A 20,004-nucleotide genomic window follows, 5' to 3' on the forward strand; every position below is an offset into this window, starting at 1 on the left:
TTACGCATCTATGTGATAGAAGCAGAAACACAGTATAGATCTGTGAAAGCCAGGACATAGCATTTAAGAAATGTTGCCATTTGAATGGCTTTTGGCCCTGAAAGCTTGTGAATAGCTGTCTTACACCATTTTTCAAAGAGAAACGTCTCTCTCTTGCCCTTGTTAAACTTTTAACTGAAAAAAACCAAAGAAAATATGACCTTCCATACTGACTAGAGACAAATTCAATGGCCCCACAGCTGAACGATAAACAGCATGTAGTTTGTTAACTACTCACCTAAGTATCACATAATTGTCGAAAATCACATTACTTGGATTCCTCATGCTTAATATGGAGATCTAGCTTAATGACGGTAGAATGCAAACCAAAATTAAAATAAAATATAGAGATTTATGCTTATCTTCTTTATTCCCCTCAGCCATTTGTCTCTATTCCTAGTGTACCAATACTATTGCTCTAGGTTACACTTAACTGTAGACCTACTCATTTCAAAACCCAGAGCACTTCAGAGACCCTGTTTAAAACACAGCCGTGCAGGAAGTGCACTGCCAAGCTGAAGAAGCAATACAGTGCAACAAGGGAGCAGAAGGAAGTAGGAGCATTGCAAACTATCTTCACCATCACAGAAACTGTAAGATTCAACTCTAGCAAAGATTTTACACTCACTTCGTTCTGGCATAGACCAATGCTGCTTCCGCTTCAGTGGAGGCTGCCGAGAAACTTGTCACAATAATGGAAAAGGAAAAAAGAAAAAAGAGACAACCCCCCTCTGCTAATTCCAGCTTTCAAGCTAGCTTTAAACCTGGATAAAAGTATCTCAACTTCCTGACAGAGATCTAAAAATTGGCAATTATGGTGCATTTTCCAAATCTTTACAATAAACCCTCCACATTCACAAACTGCAGAAGGAGCCTAGAAGTTACATTCTCTTGGGAGTTCCTAAAGTTTTGGAATCACGCCTTTAAGTTCCAAGACTTCCTGCTGGCTTTTCTAAAAGCATTTTTTTTAAAGAGCTAAATCACAACAAAGGAATTATACTGCATGTACCAAGATAAATCCATCAGGATATAAAGATAAGCAGGCACGAGCTCGAAGCATTCAGCTGAACATTTTGTTGATCTACACTTCAGGAAGCAACTTCCACACATTACTTTCCTCTCGTTGCTTCTCTACCACTGGGACCAGTGCAGACAGGTATTTCTAAAGCGCTCCCTCTCTTCCCTCAGAAGTTGATAGCTGATTTAAATCAAACAAGCTACTGCCACCTTTGGCTGTCTACAATAGGGTTTTCCTCATCATCGCCGAACCACGGGTGTACATTAATGACAGGGAAGAAGTGGCAGATTCCTTAAGGACTCACTGGGGCTTGGATCTGGACTCAGGCAGCCGTGCGGGGGTGGCAACAGCCCAGCGGAGCTGCACACCACAGCTCGGCTCTCTGAACAGAAGAGCTGCTCTGCTCCTATGCTGCGATCAAACTGTATGGCCAACAGACATTCAAAGTTCCCCGCTTAACTGGTAAAATATCTGGTGCAGCATTTACAACCTAGATCAGAAGTTCCCAAAGAATAGCATACCCTGAATTAACTGTATGCTATTCTTGATATAAGATACATGTCTCTAGCTTCCAAATCCGTCCAGGCAGAGGCTTTCATCCAGCCTGCAGGAATTTACACCTCCTGCCAACAGAACATACACTTCCAGACTAGAATGCGAAAAGAAAGGGAGGACTAAACTGATGAATGACGGTAAAAACTAGGGAGCTGAGACCAAAGGTAGATGATGTTGTGCAGTTGGGATACAAGTTTGGGATAAGAACACAAAAAATACATAACTTGGGTATTACTGCAGATGTGACCCATACAGATTATGAAGTTAAAAAAAGCTTTTTGAAATTAACGCTATCTATAAATCTACACATGCACTTACCATTAATTCCACCTAGTTTAGGGGTATTAAAGCCTCCAGGTACTGGATGTTCCCAGCTTATGTCATCATACATAGGCAATTAGTTCAGAGTCCGAACTGGAAACACCCTATTTAGCTTTTTAGTTTAGCTTTTTTCCTTAAACAAAAAGAGGGCTAATATTCAAAAGATGACATGGTTTTTCGAATCACTTAAAGAAACACTCCAAAATAGAGAGAGGTATATAGTTAGAAAACAAAATGCCACTGAATCAACTACTGAAACAAAAACAATCTAAGACCTACATTTTTTTCTAGATGCCCAATACAGATTTATCAAAAAAATAAAAATAAAAAGAAAGATGTCAAAAACTATTAGTATCTGATGGGCAGGAACTAAAATGCTTGGCCAAGTTTTCATTTTGACAGCCTACACAACCTCAAAGTCATGAGACTAAAGAAATCAAAGATTTTGGGCCAAAGCACTAGCTGACATCCACCAAGCATGAGATGGTAAGGGAAATGTCCTGGCCTTTCCCTTAAAACTATTTAATGGGAAGAGATCAAAAAGCTCCTTTAAGCATGACTAGGTTTAGAGCTTCTGTTATTCCTCTACCTCTTCCATTCTTCTGAAATAATCCACTCTTACATCATGTTGCATGCTTCCCCAGTACTAATTGCCTTCAACACATAATACAGTCCAGAAATAACTCAGATGTAAGAACAATGTAAGAACTTTACACGCCTTTCTCAATTAGAAGTTAAACAATGCCGTGTGATTACATTAATTTAAACATATCTTTACTTTTCCATTCTTCATCTAACACATTTGTGATATGCTGATGCCTGTGATGATGACAGCATCAATTTCAAGACTCAAGGAAAAGGCATACACCAGTTCCTTCAAAACACTTCAAAAGAATGATGTTGCTACCAAAACAGGACACAAATTACAAACATTACCAGTAAAGCAAGCTGTGTATGAAGTCTTACTGAAAAAATGAGAAAACTGAGAAGGAGATGATAAAAATGTCATCCAATAGTTTTAGAAATACTTCTAAAGGCTAAGAGTAAGTATAAAATTGTAAAGAAGTTTCAAATTGCTGATTTTCCTTAAATATGCTTCAACTTCCTATTTTTAAGCTCAGAACTTTTTGTATTGAGACCATGCCAACAAGATAGAGAAAGTGCCATGGTTAATCTGTTGTCCTTATGCTTCTGTAGTCATGAAAGCTGTGGCCTTCAGATGCTAAAACCCACACCATTCATCTCAGATGCTAAACCCAGTACCTTTGCTACCATTCACTGCTTGCACAAGTCTGCCTGCAGGCCACCTGACTGTAAGGGAAAGCAGTCAAGCACACCAAGTACCAAGTAGGGAGGACTAACAGCAGCGACAAGGTTGCTGATGGTCCTTAACTTTTATTTGGTTTAAATATCACCAAAGAAAATACAGCTTTTTGGAAGGCTACTTGTTTAGAATAAAGAATCACTAGTGTATTAAAACCACCAGAAGAGATCACATTTTTAAATCAGATAATGAAGGGAAGTAACCCGTCTTCAGTCCAAACTGCCCTGGGCTCAGTATTTGTTATCTTCTTGCTTGGCCTGGGGACTTCCCAATTTAGTCAAAACCAGCCTTCCACTTTGTAGGTGCAACAACCAAGAACAAAGCCCAAAGGCTTCTGTTCCTTCCAGCAGCTTAATTACTAATGACTGGAGGAGAGTCTACACTAGAAAAAAGTAAGCATAAGACAACCTTTTCCCTTGTTTCCACAGCTCGTTGTCTGAAAAATCTAGTCTGCAACCTGGAAACACCACCACAACATCAAATCAGGATTTTTAGCTTCCTGTTTTGCACTAATCCAAATAATCATAACAGTGACTCACTGATTTTCAAGTTAAACTATATCCCTTTATCATAAACCATCTGTTTAATCTTTAGTCCTGGAAACTTTTATGTGCATTTAGGTACTCCAGTGAAAATAAATTAAAAAAATATCAAAAACATTGCCAAAGACATGGAAAATGAGATAACATTCATGAAAATATTCTGAACTTATGCATAGGCTCACCTTAAATCTTTTATCCTGCAGGACTTTCTTAATGGCCACAAGCTCTCCTGAATCACAGAGTTTGGCTTGATACACAACACCAAAAGATCCATTTCCAATCACCTTGGTGTCTGTGTAGCTAACTTCTTGTGGTCGGTCCGGACCTTGTCCAGGAGTTGCCACTACTGTAGTCACTTTGCTGCCATCTTTGTCTCCTGGGAAGAAAGAGATACACAAATAATCAAAATGTGTGCATGAACAAGATGACCAACAGGACTGAAACAGAAGAGGGTAAGGCAAAGATTTAAATCAGCATGTGTATTTCAATATTATAGAGAAAAATAAAACACCCTGACAAAATGCGAAGAAAGCACTGAATATATTTCAGTGAAAAATACACTAAGTGGTGACAATTTTTCACCTAGATTATTGCTAACAAAAATATTCCCTTTCCAGGAGCAAATAGCTCAGCAATAAAATGTGATGCATGATGAAGAAAAGTACTTATTTCTACCTCTGATTAACGTAAGTGGTATTAAACAAAGTGTTGTTTCTATTACCAAAATGAAGCACTTCCCCATATTTTCCTGTAACTGGAGAAACCAAATCGTCAATACAGCCTGCAGAGCAGCACTCTGTCCGTTACAGGCATATATCTGGCAACAAAAACTAGAAGCACTGACAAAGTTACAAACCCACCTATGTGTATAGCTTCAGCTTGCACGCACTAGGAAGCAAAACCTTTGTTGTTAAAGCTGGCTGTGTGCACCTGAAGTCAAACCTAGACTGCATGGAAGGGCGCAGTCCTGCTCCTCCCTTTTTCCATGCCCAGATTTCCTTACAGAGAAGGGAGGCGCTCACTGGGGCAGGGGGAGGAAGGGGAAGAAGGATGGCGATGGCATGCGCTTAGCTCGCATCTTGACATGAACCAGAACACAGACGGGGACGTGCATTCAGGATGCGAGATTGCGGTGGATGCTGCACAGGTGAATGTGCTTCGGTGCAGAAGCAGCGGCTGTGGGTTTCGGCAGTCTGCAGCCAGCCACGCATCCACTGTCCCATCAAAAGACAAAGCCGCTATTACCTACTCTTAGCACCACTTATCAGCAACGGTACTTCCCCTCATTCAAAGTCTGATTTTGTTTGTAATAGGACTGTAGTTTTAGGCATTTTGTAAGCACGCACTAGGCATTTTTTGCCCTTCAGTTACAATGGCTCAGGTTACAGAATCAAATAGGGCTGCAAGAAGAAGAAGATTCTGCTGTTCCACAGCAGTCACTGCAACTCTACAGAAACTGCACTCAAGAGACGCTCGTCACATCTGCTTATTAAGAAACCTTCCCTCCACAACTTCCCCAGGAGTCTCTTCCAGTCCTTCACTACTCATGCATTTAGAAAGGTTTTTCTAACAGGTAGCTCGCATGACCTTTAGTGCGGCTTAGGTGAATCGTTCCTTGCTCTGCTCTCCAAAGGCATGGAAAGTGGCGCAGATCCCCCCTGCCCTCTTTCCCTCCCACTACCCCCATCAAATATGTGAGCGGCTATTCCAAAAAAAGTTACCATGATGGAGAAGTTACTTCTCTTTGGGGGACCTCTCCCCTTGCTGCTAAAAATCTTGCAGATATGGTACCCAAAACTAAGACCCTGCAGAGGAAGCTCATCTCGGCTCTACCCAGCACGCTGGTGACTTCTCGTGTCCGACTTGCAACACACTTGTTTGTACAGCCCAGCACGTTTGCAGCTTGTGCAATGCTGCAGCCCGGTTGACTCACAACCAGTTTGTGCACCAAACTCTCCTCTGCAGAGCTGCCACCTGTCCAGTCCTTGCCCACTGTACACTTACACACCTGATTACTCTTATCAAAGCCTAATATTCTGCATTTATCCTGACTGAACCACATCCAAGGTTACTTAAGACTCTTTTGCCAGCTTGTCACATCATTCAAGCACAGTCACCACCAGGAGATCCACTTCACTTCACGATACTACGTGAAGTTTATCTAAGGAGTTGGTGAAAACCAGTGAATCCTGTGAGACTGCTTAAAGACTCTGCAAAAACCCATTAAACATCTCATCCTAATTTTATCTTGAACCTCTTGTTATGTTCAAACAAAATAACTAAACCATTTTTTATGCCTTTCAGGGGATTTCCAGTAGCCCATTGTTTTCCTACGCTTCTCATAAGAAAATTACTTTGAAAACTTCAGTCAAGATACACAGATCTACTACTACTACTTCTTCTGTACCTGTACAATCCAGAAGAAAAGTACATTGGCTTGGCACGATTTGCTCCTGAAGAACCCACATTAACTGTTACTCATCTCTTATGTTACCTTTTAGGTTCTTACAAATAATTTGCTTTTATGCATCCAACTACTCCACGAAACAAATGAACAAATTAAAAATAAATAAAGCACATTAGTGCGAAGGGTGCCAATTACTTGCAAAGCAATACACAGTAGGTCTAGCCCTTCCCCAAAATATTCCTGAGAAGGTGAGATGCAGATTTACACATGTGAAGAGAAAACAGAGAACAACAACAACAACAAAAAGGAAAAACAGAAAGAGAGCTGAACGTTTGCTCAGAGAGGGAGGGGAGCATAATCAGAAGCAGACTAAAGCTGCATGGAAAATTCACCCTCCTCTTTGATAACTGTAAGAAATAAATGGAAGGAAGCCAGGAAAAGAAAGAAATCCTCTTTTTGTTAAACAAGTTGAAAATGTAATTCTGATAGCAGCCCTGCATTTTACTTGCCCAACTATTCTATGATTAGTATTCTAACTCAGCACATATAAATAGATGACATCTGCTTTACTGCAACAATCCTCATCATGCAAAAGGTAATCCCCTATTTCCCCCCTTTTGGGGGGGGGCTTTTTTTTTTTTTTTTTTTTTGGCCTTGGTCACAAGGCCAGAGTATCGAGATTACTGTTAATGAGGTTTGTTCCTCGCTTTCCCCAAAATCAAGACTACTGAAGTCTTAGAGGTAAAAAAAAAAATGTCCCTGGCAATACTGATTGAGTTTTGAAGTACCTGGCATCAAGAGATTTGCTCTAAGGACACTCTTCAGAGCTGCAATTCCCTTAGCAGTCTCCTCGACCGCAAAAACAATCCCTGAGTTTCAGGCCACATCAGGTGGTTCTTCCCAACGTGGGGCTGCAACGACCTGGCCAGCTTCTCCAGAGCTCAAATGAGAAGCCAGTCACGCTTTACACGCTTTCCTTTAAGTCCATGGAAAAACAGCTCCCAACTAAACTTGTTAAAAATCTTCAGTGCTTAAAAGTGTAAGCACTGACACTTTAACTAGCTACACCAAGAATTACCTTGTTTCTTTACCAGAACCTTACAGGGCATTAAGCCTCCTAGATATTTCTCCCAGTTTCCTTCTTTCAACAAACAACAGCTTTTGCAAACCCATCCACCACAGACACCATAAAGACTCCAACCTTTCAAAAAACAAGCCTGTTACGAGTTTCAGTCATATTCCATTAGAGAATACTTGAACCTGCGGGACTATAGGGGTAAAATTCACCTTGCACCTTTGACAGCTTTGATCTCAAAGAGTAAAATATCTCACTGCTTTTCAAAGTATAGAAATAATATGTATTTGTACCACAGCAGCATCCAGGGGCCCCAAGCCTGTTTTGCCACTCACTGCATTACATAGATGTATGTGCTGTTCAGAAGACCATACACAGTTCAGAATGGTTATCCCAGTTTTTATTGTCTGGACAGCAAGAGTTGACTTGCCAGCCAAACAGCATATAAAGGAGTTAACTAAACAGTTCTCGGAAATACTGGTTCTAGCCTCAGCATGACAAAAGATAGTGGAGAGGAAAAAACCCTTTTCCAGCCATCTTCAGTACCTCCAAACTGAGACTCCTAACAGCAAACCCAAGAAGCATTATAACACAGCAAGTCTTAATAAGAAGCCTAGACAGTTTTCATCTCATCTCTTTCTATTTTGTTTCAGACTGTCAGACTTAGTGGCCCCAGTGGATAAGCAGGCATTGTCAAACACACAATACTCTCGACACCTTCAACTGTAGGTCTACAATAGAACTAGAACATTAAATTGAAAAAACTAAGGAAGGAAGGAAGGACCAAACACCAAAATACTAAACAGCTCTTACAGCACAGCTCACATCAGAAGAGTCACTAGTATTTGTCCAGAAGCTGCTTTCTGGGTTCAGTGGCAATATGACCTAGCTTTACTGTAACAAAAGAGCAGACTGATGTGACTGTACAACCATCATCTAGGCAACCCACCTTTATAACATCCAGGACAGAAGCACAAGTAAAAAAAAAAATAGCTATCACTCTGTAATACACTTGTATTTGCACTTGGTACATCTCATGCAAATGCTTAAAGCACTTCCCCACACTATTTTGATGTTTAACACCCATGATGGGGTATTTGGGGGTGTTTTTTGATGAAGAGGTTATTCCAGAAGTCTGATGTGAAACTGAAAGCAACATGCAGACATTTTAATTCCCAAATGCTGTGATCTTTCTAGCTCACTTCCACCTTTAGCACATGATGACCATATAGGACAAATCATGAGCATTAGGTAAAAGTCAGTGGTTTGAGAATACTCATCAGTTTGTGGGAAGAAGAGAACACACTCCACTTACAAGACTACAATTTATTAGAGCATCGGTGCAAGCTCTACCTCTATTTCCAGTATCTTGGTATAACTTCAGAGTGGCTCATGTCATCATTTTACCTAATGACAATGGCCACTTACCCTTTCAAGCTGAGTATTAATTCAATTTTGTACAGTCAAAAAAAAAAAGTTGAATATATTCCATTCTGTCTTTTATTTATACAATTCACCAGTTAAATCAAAATTAATATGGCTCAGTATTATTTTAATGAAATATTCATATGGTTTGGGAACAAGAGGCATGCACCTCAAAAAAAAAAGTGGCAGATGTTTACCCAGGTGAGACAAGGGATTCTGCTACTGGACAAGCATTTCGTCGCATAAATACCCCACCAGCTGCAGACTCCTACCACTAGCTCAAAGCTGACCTTTCTACAAGTGTACTGCACGTATACGTTTTGCCAGTGCCTAAAGGTAGCTGTCAGTCAGTGAAATTCACTTTAGCCCTCAGAGACCATGAAAGACATCCTTCGCTATTGATCAGAACTCCCCCCATGCCTTCTATTGAATGAGCCTGGAGGAAGTCCAAATTATGTCTGCCCTACATCCCTTCAGCTGTTTAGCTTCTAATCGAGCAGTAAAAATGCACATTAATACACACATAGCCAGAGATCTATGATTCTTTTTTCTTTCAGCTACATACACAACTTCTTCCTCCTCTTCTATATGTTTTGAAGTTGAAGGGAAGAAACAATACATTATTAGGATGTTTACAGCTGCTTTCTTCCTACTGCAAACGCAACCTCAATCCTTTGCACTGTCTATAAACTCCTCCTTTTCCTCTTTCTTTTGACTTTACCTATCTCCTCTTGCTTCCCTCTTCCAACTGCTACACTCCTCCTTGCTGGCATGTGCACAGGTCCTCCTATTAGATGTTACTTAGGTTGTTTTTAAGTCCTAAAGGAAAACCTCAGACTTACAACACACTCTCTACAATGTCTGAAGTCATGTAGCTGTCCGTCCCCACTTAATTCAAATATCTTCACCGATCTGTTTTAATTCTCAGTGTCACCTCCCTGCTAAGATATGGCTCAATATTAAGTCAATATTGACTACTTCTCCCCTTCCCAAGTCTAAGGCTTGTCCACTCTCCATCTTAATTTACTCAACGTTCAATACAGTCAACAAGTCACTTCCGCGGAAACCTGACACTGCTGGGTCTAGCACCTGCCAATTTGAACAGGTTACAACCAGCAGCTGACACAACTATCTATAGAGAAATGAGTGACCAGAAGGAGATGGAAGTCTATCAGAACTGCACTGGCTTTTTTCAGTCATTGATAACTGAGAAGGTCAAAAGATCTGAATACTTCGTGAAACAAATGTCTTGATAGAAAGCACAAAAGTTATCTGCTAGGATCTGATGCCAACCATCAGATTAGGCTATGAAATAAAACACCTGGGCTTCTTAGATATCTGTTCATGGCATGTGAAGGAAGAAGGAGATCATCAGCTGCTCTGAGAGTCTTCAGTGTGAGCAACATATGCTTGAGGCAATACACTGTCAGCAGTAGAAATCTCAGTGCTAGATGACGTTTTAAAAATTATTTTCCCTACATTTTTTAAAAGGTTAATTTCACAAAAGCTAATACTTATGAGCCGGTACCGGGGAGAAAGTATAAAAACAGTATTTATGAACTGTTTTACTAGACAGCTTCCTTTCTTCATCAGTGAACTGCATGAATGTTACCTAGTGGGAGACAGCGGAAGACAGAAATCAGAAAAACTCAGGAAATCAAAGAAAGGAGTCTAACAAAATACAATGTGTTTTGGTTTTTAAGTTTACCCCAAACAAAAGGAGCCCTTGAAATTTCAAAAATAGTTCAGGTCAAACATTGAATAAAAACCTGCAAGTGTGCCAATCATCACCCAGAGAAGGCAGAAGCACTCACTAAATATATATATACACACACATACACACTTGTTTTAGCACAGGAAATGTCATCTGACTTCTTGACTGTAACTGAATACTGCAATAAAAGAGTGGCCATCAGACATTACTTAAGATCAGAAGAATCTCACGATTTGTATCCAAGGATTTTGGAAGAGCTAGCTAAGAAGTCTGAGGAGTGATGTTGATTTTTGAAAGGAATCAGAACACTCGGAAAACTTCAAAAGGTATATGCGATGATCCATATGATCCTGTAAGTTTGACAACGATTTCAGATTAAGTACCATCCCAGCTAATTTGATAATGAATAAAGAAGCAGTAAGGTGGCTTATAGAGACTGGATTGTTGGACTCCATATTGTTGAAGAGACTACAGGTTCATTTGGAAAAGAGAGGGGAAAAAAGCATCGATGCAAAAGCACTGTGACTTCTGTAGGGTTTCTGACTTGCTATCACATCCTAAATTAATGAAGAAACACCTATACAGAAAGAAACATGATTATTAATCAAATAATAATATGTTAGCCCGTAAGTTTCAACGTAACTATGATCTAATAAAATATAGTAGGAGGCCCCACCAGCATTAATTTTTGGCCTCACGCTTACTGCTTTTATCAACAACCTGAAAGAAAAGCTATCAAGTTCTCAGACACAAGATTTAGAGGGTTATGCACAGGGTAGAGATCAATGAAAAAGCAGCTGGCCTCCCTTCATAACCCAGGCACAAATTAAGCAGAGGGATCCAGGATACAAGGTGATAGGCCATGCAGCCAAAAGCAGTAAAGCCACCCAAAGAGTGGAGTCATCAACTCTGACTTGCAACGCACCCAGGCACAGACAGAAGTGCCTAACCTCAACTTTGCTACTGAGACCTAAAGCAATCCTTAGATGTACAAGCAGGGGAACATCAGCTAGGAAACAAACAAACAAACAAAAACCCCAAAACAAAACAAACAAACAAACAAACAAAGAGTTCTCTACCCTATTTGGCATCCATGCAACAGGTACTGGAATAGTGTGCTTGCTCCTGATAGCTAGAATTCAGGAGTCATGATTCAAAACGCTAGAGATGCAGAAAGCCACAGGCATTATAAGGTCAGAAAAATACATTACTTTGAGTGAGACTTTAAGAGCTCTAACAATTTAAGTCAGAAAAAGCTGGAGGATTATATCTAAAAGCTACCCGTTTAAGGAACGGGCATTTCAGAGGGCTCTGATCTGCACATGGAGAAGATATTGTACATAATGACTAGAAATAGAAATTGCAAAAGTTTGGGACAGAACTGTGGGTGGACAAAATTAATAAGGAAATTATTTTTTCTAAAAACCTCTGAAAGTTAAGGTTATTTTTGCAACACAGATTTTTGGTTTACATTGGAATCTTTTCTAAGGCATATAATATAGCTGAACTGCAACTGCTAGGTTTGAAATAAGAAAGCCTGCACAAGATGAACATAATGACTCTTTGGGTCTTAAGAAGGTCAGAAAGGTTCAATACCTACACAAACCTTTTTTCTACCCAGCACTAATGCAATGGTGTCATAGCACAACACCAAATATGGTGCTTTCCACAATAGTCAAAACCTGCATTCAATTTAAACAAAAACATAGTGAAGTGATAAATGATGGAAAGGTGAAGCAGTGATTCTTTGCCTTTATTGTTAATAATCAAGTGATAGTCACAGTTAATTATGTGTCAATTCACTTCTGTTTGGTTCAATCCAGAGACAAATAATCAGGACAAATTTCAGCAACAACTGCCAAGCCAAAGACCACCAAGGTAAAAGGCTTTTAAAACACTCCACTCTGGAATCAAAGTTGCCATTGCCTCTAGCTGGACACAAAGTAACAAAAAAAAGAAAACATTCATTCCACTTGCACCACACAATAGTAATGCTTTTTAGATGTCGATCAATTTCAAAACCTTTCAGGAAGCAAAACCCTGTAACCCCCAAAACTGTTGGTACCTCTACATTTTGTTTAACAGCTTCTAAAATGGCAATACAAATTCAAACTACTAAGTTGATGCGAAGAGGCAACCGGAAAATGAAGTAAACACAGTAGCAGTGACTGACTTCTGTCTAGTACAAACTGTATCATCACTACAAAATAAGCAGTAACAGCTCAGAAAGGTAACATAACTTTATTAGAAGAATGAAATGGTGTGCAATTCAACTGACCTCTGGCGTCATGCCTTTTTGAGGTCAGTATGTCACAAGGAAAAAGAAACTAAATATATTTCCAGGAAAGCATGACAGGTAACTACATGGCTTATATGCCTATATTTGATATAATAAACACGTAAAAGTACATGAAGATGCAGGAACATTTTTTCCTATTATTTATCTGTCGGAAAAAAAACCCAAAACCAAAACTAAAATTTAACTGAAGGAAGAGTACCTGGATTTACTGCACCTCAGTTCAGTCGTTCCAATGCCATTGCAGCTTTAAGTCTCCCTTTAGAGGTAATAATAGTTTTTTGGAGGGGGCATTCAATTCACTCTCTTTGAAAGCTTAATGCTGAAGACTGTAAACAAGCCTTTAAAAAAAAATGAACAGGGTACTTAGCAGGTCCCAGAACATTCACATGACAGGCTTGTTAAAATGTCCACTGCGAAGTCACATGAAGCTCTAAGGCACTGACTTTCTACAGGTTTTTACATCTTAACTACGGAAGTCAAAGCAAGCGCAGGACAACGTTGACCATGCAGTTGTGCTAGTCTACCCCAGCATAAGCTTGACTCTGAACAATTTAAAAAACAAAACAAAAACACAAGAGGAAAAAGGATGGGAAGAACCCTGTTGATCCAGCCCGGATGCCTATCATGTTGGCCATCAAACGACCTCCCCTGGAATCAAGTGTGGCAGATGACATTCCAACAGCCAGCTGCTCAAATCGGCCACCACCAAATCCCAGCAGGTTACCATCCCACTGACTTATAAACCAAGCAGCTGACGCCAAAAGGGATGTTCATTTGCAGTGTCTGAAGAAAAGATTCATCTTACTAAAGCCTTCCTTCCTACCACTGCATAAGGTGATGCCTCAGAAAGGCGTGGGCACATCTAAGGCTTATGTTAACCATCCCTCTCAGTAACACATAGCTTGCTTCAAGTACTCTTTCTGTCATGGCAAACATAGACTAACACAGTAAACTTCTAAACAAGAGAGCTTTCTCACGCTGCAGGTAACACTGAGGTGGGGGGAAAACCCTGCCCTATTACCTTAGAGAGCAGCATTAAAAGAATTTTTTTCTGTGACTGAACAAAATATCCACCAGAACACTTAAATTTCTGCTTTGGAAAAAAAAAAAAGATACAGAAACATACAGTTAAGGTAACCTAAACACTGGCTGGTGGTGCGGTTTCATAAGCAGTCTCATGCTTGTTAACAAGTTATTTTTAGTAGGCACTCTTTCTGTTCGCCTCTCTCCCCCCACCCACACGCAGACAAACCCACGCCATGAAAAGTTATTTAGCTATATAAATCAACTTTAAATTTAGATAAGGTGATTCCACAGATCAGGAAGCGAGTACTGAAGCGATCATAACAGCATTTGTTTTTATAATCTCAGGTCAGGTCATTCCTGCCCCAAAGAGCTTACAGATTAAATGCAGCACAAGAGACAAGGACAGAGATAGGGAGTGAGCAGAAACAGTATGACAACATGATTTTAGAATGAGACTGTGGCCTCAACAGTATCCCCCTTTGATATATAGCTCTGAGTTAATCGATAGCTGAGAAATTCAGCTGATACAGTACGATTTCTTATTCGAAGTTTCCTTTAGTTGTTCCTCCCTCTTACATCATCAGGGAACATGATTTAGGAAACATTTTCCAAAGACAACTATAGCAGTTCAGCTGACATGTAATAACTTATAAAACCACTGTAACTGAGCCCTGACAGGGCACCAGAGAACCCCAAGTTACAAACAGATCGTGTTTACCCACTTGTTCGTGCCATTCAACAGTTGGCCCTCAATGAGTCTATCAGCATCTTCTAGCAAGGCTCATGTAGTGAATCCATCACTGGGTACCTACCGACATGCCTACTTTAAAAGCGCTGTCAGAGACTCCAAATTTCCTCCTCCCCTTAAAGACTACCAAATGGTAAACAGCACATTTGGGGAATTCTTAGAAGGCCTACAATCCTCCTGTCAAAATATCTAGTGAAGGGTTTACAGGTCATACCAAAGTAGTTTCTTGTAAACCGGTTAAGCAGGAGGCTGTCTACTTGCTGGAGACCTCCGCAGATCAGTTTTAACTGCATTTGTTACAATTTTTGAATCCAGTTAAATGTACATATGTCACCTAGCCAAGTACATCTCTGATCCCTGAGAACAGAGATCATCACTGTTTTTTCCTTTTCATTCCTTCTCTGCATCCACTAAGGTTTCTAATGCACAAGACCATAGCATTAAGCAAAACCCACAGAACAGCCACCTGCAGTAGCTGCAAGTTGCCAAGACCCTCCCTACCGCAGACTTGCACAAATTAAGAACATCTTAATACATCTTGGAGTCTCCATCCTTCTGCTGTGGTTTAAATAAGCAATCTTTCAATCGTGTTTATTACAGCAGTGCTTAAGTATCAGGCGTGAATAGGACCCCACTGCGCTAGGCACAGCACCAGGAATAAGAGACAGCTCCTGCCCCAGCACGCCTCGGTCCAGCCTGAAGCCCAGACAGACCGACCCAGGCTGAGACAGTACAGCCCACAGACGAAACAGTGTAATGGCCAGCTGTTTCAGGGAAGTGCCACAGTTATTCAAGAAGGAAGGAAGGAATGAAGAAAGAAAAGACCTAAAAGGAAATAGGCTTAAAAAAAAAAAAGAAGAAAAAAGTGAAGGTAAGGAAATGCAAAGAGACAAGGGGAAGAAAAACAAAACAAAACAAAAAACCCACACAAAACACCCCAAACCCCAGAAAAACAAGAACAACATCAGAACCTTACTAAAAACAGAAAGAGCAGAGAGAAGCAGAAGCAAGAGCAGAGATTCAAGGAGAGAAGATAATTTGGAGCAGGACTATTAGACTAACACTGGACAGGGAGATCCCCTAAATGAGTTCTCCAAGCACACGAAGCACTTGCTGTCACCACCACCACTGCAGGCAGCCCAGGCCAGCAGAGCCTCCAGGTACTTCTGTGGCCTCTGCAACCCCTGCCAGACTGTGGAGGAAGGAGCAGGGCAAGAAGCGTGCAGTTCCACATCTGCTGGAGTCTCCTTGGCAGGGTCCCTTCTATTACACTGCTGCAGTTACCTGCCACAGCATCCGATCCTTGTTGCAATGCTGCACCCTCAAACCTCAAGTTTTTTTGTCCAAAAAGAGCAATTTCTGTATTTATCAGGAACATCAGTGACCCTGAAAACCCAATAGATAAAGTTATTACAAAATATGCTCTTTCCTCTTCCTTCAGTAAAAACACTCTTCTGAATAAACATGTTTTTCTAACAATCAAATAATTAATTGTCCTTTATCTGCCAAGAAATGAACCCAGGATTCTGTTTTCCTTTACACTTGCATATAAGAAAATATCTAATATTTCACTTTAGATCCTTGATAAATGAAGCAGCACTACAGTAACAGTAACACCCAGTTGAACCTGCAGAGTTTTCCTGGGAGGGCAGAGGACCAAGGTCTCCCCCCAGACAAAGCCTTGGGTTCTGATACATTTTTCTACTCTCCAGGACATCGGAGGACTCTACTTTTTGCTTTGCAATTTCTCCCTTCTGCCAAGTACCCCACAATTAGTTTCTGCCCTGCTAGGACTTGGTATGTTTTCTTACTCTCCAGCTTCACTGAACACAGGACAGAAATACAGAATGTACCTGTCATGCTATTCCCCGTAAAACCAGGAAACAGCATCACAGACGAGTCTAACCTAGAGAACTCTGAGTTAGACTGAAAGTAAAATCACAGTGAGAAACAGATTGTATGGAATACAATACAGCAGCCAAAATCCAAAGAGAAAGACAGAAGCTAGTTACAAAAAGGCATTCATTTGATGCCCATCTTTTAATGTTGGAGGAGGAGTAAGAAAATTGCCAGCTGTTCAGAACCAACATCCACATCAGATGGGAAGTACAGTAGGAAAAAAAAGTCCAAAAGCGAGTAGTAGCTAATCTGAATCCCTATGATGAACTGTGACCTGTGGCTGAACACCATTTTAAGAGTGAAAGGAGCATTGCAGACGTTTCTACAGAGAGCAAAATCAAGTTGTGCTACGCCATTCAATTCATGCTGCAGAACACAGATCAGCTCTAAGAGACTACACAGCCTCCACATCTGTCCCAAGTTACTGCTTTAGATTATGCCAGAACTGCACAGAAATGGAACAAGTCAGTTTAGGTTAAAGATGGTTTTGAATTCAAGGAGAGCATTATCTCAATTAACATTAAGAAACTGTAAGCATGCCATCAGTGCAATGCAGATATTCTCCACGGCAGGAATAGCTATCTTGGTGAAGGAGCTCTTATTACAGATGAGGCAGCATTTTAGAAGCTAGATGCATAAGCTTTTCATCATTGGCAAGTCTTGCTTTTTTTATTTATCAATTTTTAAAATAATAAAAATAGTAGGGCAAGAAGAGCAAGACAATTAAGTGTTGGACATGTCTAAAGCTATTTAAGGTAACCAGAAAGACTACAGCTCTTTTTCACATTATACATAATCTGATCAAAGTGGGGGCTACTGCCAAAAAGGACAGTCTTACTTCCCACCTTCACGCTCCTGCCATCGCAAATCTGGCAATCTTGTAGCCTGAGGATGAGTCAGTTGAGCTTACTGATCTGACAAACTAATCCATCTCGGAAATAAAACAAGCCTCAAATCAGCAAGCTCAACTGACTCACCTTGAGGACAGGCAGTTGTTAGATCTGACCAGGGGAAGAACAGAGAACAAGACTGTTCCTTACTGCCTATACTCCCAGGTAAGCCATGCTAAGTATAACATAAAACCACACCTTTTGACTCAACGCCATGGTGGAGCTGCAGCCTGTAAATGAGGCTGCCTCAGAAGGGCAGTGCTGGTCCTTCCATCCCTTCTTGTGCCCTGACATGGCTTTGCGCTGGTACCAGGTATCAAACAGCTGCTATCAGAGGGTGAGCTGGATCAGAACTGCTTCTGGAGAAACAAAACTCCCTGCCCTGATCCCCCCCACAGCAATGCGAGCACTCAGGCTGGCAGAGGAAGGAGATGGAAGCAGGCAATAAGGCCACAGCCATTCCTCGTGATGACAGCCTGCATCAAGGGCAGGCTGAAGCAGTCAAACTGCAGGCTTGGACAAACCAAAGTGATAGCACCTGGGTACAACATCCACTGCTTTCTCAAAGCAAAACACAAGCTCAGTCAAACAACTGACTAATACTACAACTAAGGTTCAAAAAAAAAAAAAAAAAAAGTGTTACATTACACCAACACAGGCATTTATTCCAGATAGTAACTATCCTGCCTTAAAATGCATACTTTAGCTAATAGAAAGTATTCTTTTCTCCTAAGGCTTCTTAAACCTATTAGTAAGTTTGTTTGGTTTTCCCCTCTCAGAAACAATACACCTACTTCGATAAGACTTTTTTTCCCCAGTGATAGGACAATAATGTAATTCAAACATAAGAAGATGTTTCCAAATATTTTATTGCAATATACAGATTTTACTAAAACAAAATCCTACACAATGGGAATTAGTTCTCTCTGCAAAGAAAAACATGAACAAAAGGAATATTCCTCCTCATAAGAATGAGCCCAGACATCTGGGGATTCAATTCCCTTCTGCCAGTACATTAGATGACTGAGACTTTCAGGGACAATCTCTACGCATATAGCTGAAATTCTCAAAACTGTTCCTGTAATTGTTTGTTAAGGAAGACTGCTGGAGCTTGAAATCCTGAAATAGAGACAGGTATCTGGAAACAGGGAGAGGAGAGCAGCACTGTTCTAGCAAAACTTCCTCTCAATTACGCAGGCAAAAAGAAGAATAACTAGCAAAAACAGACCTTTCCCAAATTCTGCCAGTTTCCATGTCAGACAAAGAGAGTATCACTTTTGAAGATGCGATGAAGCAGAAAATAAGTGATACTAAGTAGAAGATATGCGTAAAAACACCAGAGCAAATTGAGAAGTTAAACATTTATATGTCTGCAAAAACTGCATACCTATCCAGAAGTGAAGGTTTTTCAAGGGCTGCTGTTCCAAGTCTATGCAGGTTTTGAGAGCACGTGAGGCTTTCTTGCCAGCAGTACAGCAAGTTTTCTTAATTAGAAGCTTGATTGTCTTTGAAGGAAAACAGACTGAGGTATCAACACTGCTAGCTCATTCTTCTCTTCTTACATATACCCTCACCCTAGGAATCTCAAGCAAGATAAACAAGGCATTATGGAGCCAAGACTGTGGGTACATGCAAAAGACTTCCATTTCTAGAAGGAGATAATGGAGCCTATTATTTCTCTACTGCTGCTATGACTGGAGAATAATCACTATGCTTTATCTGGGTCCAGGTAAGGAGGCTACTTTCAACACAATAATACAGACATCCATCTCGGAGGAGAGGGAAGACAGAGGAGCAGTCCAATGCTCTTCTGCAGACAAGTGTTTATTTACCTGACTCAGAAGACAGTAACTAACAAACAAAGCACTTCAAAGAATACAATTCCTTTATCAGAAAGGCTCAGAGAGAGGAGAGATACTCAAATATGGTACCTATCAAAATAAAGGCAGCACATAAGAGAGAAAGCACAGGTTCATCTATCCCATTTTCCCACCTCTTACAGCAGCAAACAGTAAGTGTTTAAGGAAGAGTATAAAACAGGACAAGCTTGCAGGGACAGCTATCCCAGCACACTCTCCCAGCCCCCAGCTATGCGTGGCATGGGAACTTCCCAAGCCAGAGGCAGTATCTCTGGCTTTTTCTTTCTGACTTTGCAAACCCAGCCCAAGATCTGAAGATACTACATGCAATAAGCCAACCAACCATTTCTAAACAGGTGTAAAGAGAAGTGACATCTCTAAAGCATATCAGTGACAGGACTATCTAGTAGAAAGCTGAAATTTTATCTCAACATCTACAGCAGCAAGTAGTGACAATTCTGTTCATAGTCCAGGATGGCTAAGACGTGCATACCAGGCAGCATCCAGGCACTTTTTACTACGCAGGATAACTCTTCACCTTGTTCAGAAATTCATCTTTCATCTTGGGATCAGACAGAAACAATATAATGTAAAACTGACTGACATCTTTAAACAGACTAAATAAAACAAGATCAGAAACACTTAGCATAAGTTTGGGAACAGGAGAAGATCACAATAACGGAAGATAAAGATCAAGTAGCTTTGACTTAGAGTTGAGAAGAAAGTTATTCCTGGAAAGGAGAGTACAGAATATGCTTGAATGCTTGCATTTTGGCTGAGACAGGAAGTAAAGTCTTGAATATTAGTTATTTTGCACAGTTGCAGCCACTCATCCACAAATCCACAGTGAAATTTTATTAAGA

General features: G+C 40.5%; 1 protein-coding gene across 3 annotated transcripts in view; it reads right to left on the reverse strand.

The window, feature by feature from the left end:
* Positions 1–20,004, reverse strand: part of GSK3B (glycogen synthase kinase 3 beta) — a 151,433-nt gene that overhangs the window by 90,525 nt on the left and 40,904 nt on the right. For all 3 annotated transcript variants that reach the window (XM_010567463.1, XM_010567462.1, XM_010567465.1), the window contains one exon: positions 3,982–4,175. In XM_010567463.1, the coding sequence (XP_010565765.1) occupies positions 3,982–4,175 (194 nt within the window). The remainder of the gene's footprint in view (positions 1–3,981; positions 4,176–20,004) is intronic.

The sequence above is a fragment of the Haliaeetus leucocephalus genome, unplaced genomic scaffold, assembly GCF_000737465.1.
Source record: "Haliaeetus leucocephalus isolate CR32 unplaced genomic scaffold, Haliaeetus_leucocephalus-4.0 Scaffold228, whole genome shotgun sequence".
Classification (NCBI taxonomy): Eukaryota; Metazoa; Chordata; class Aves; order Accipitriformes; family Accipitridae; genus Haliaeetus; species Haliaeetus leucocephalus.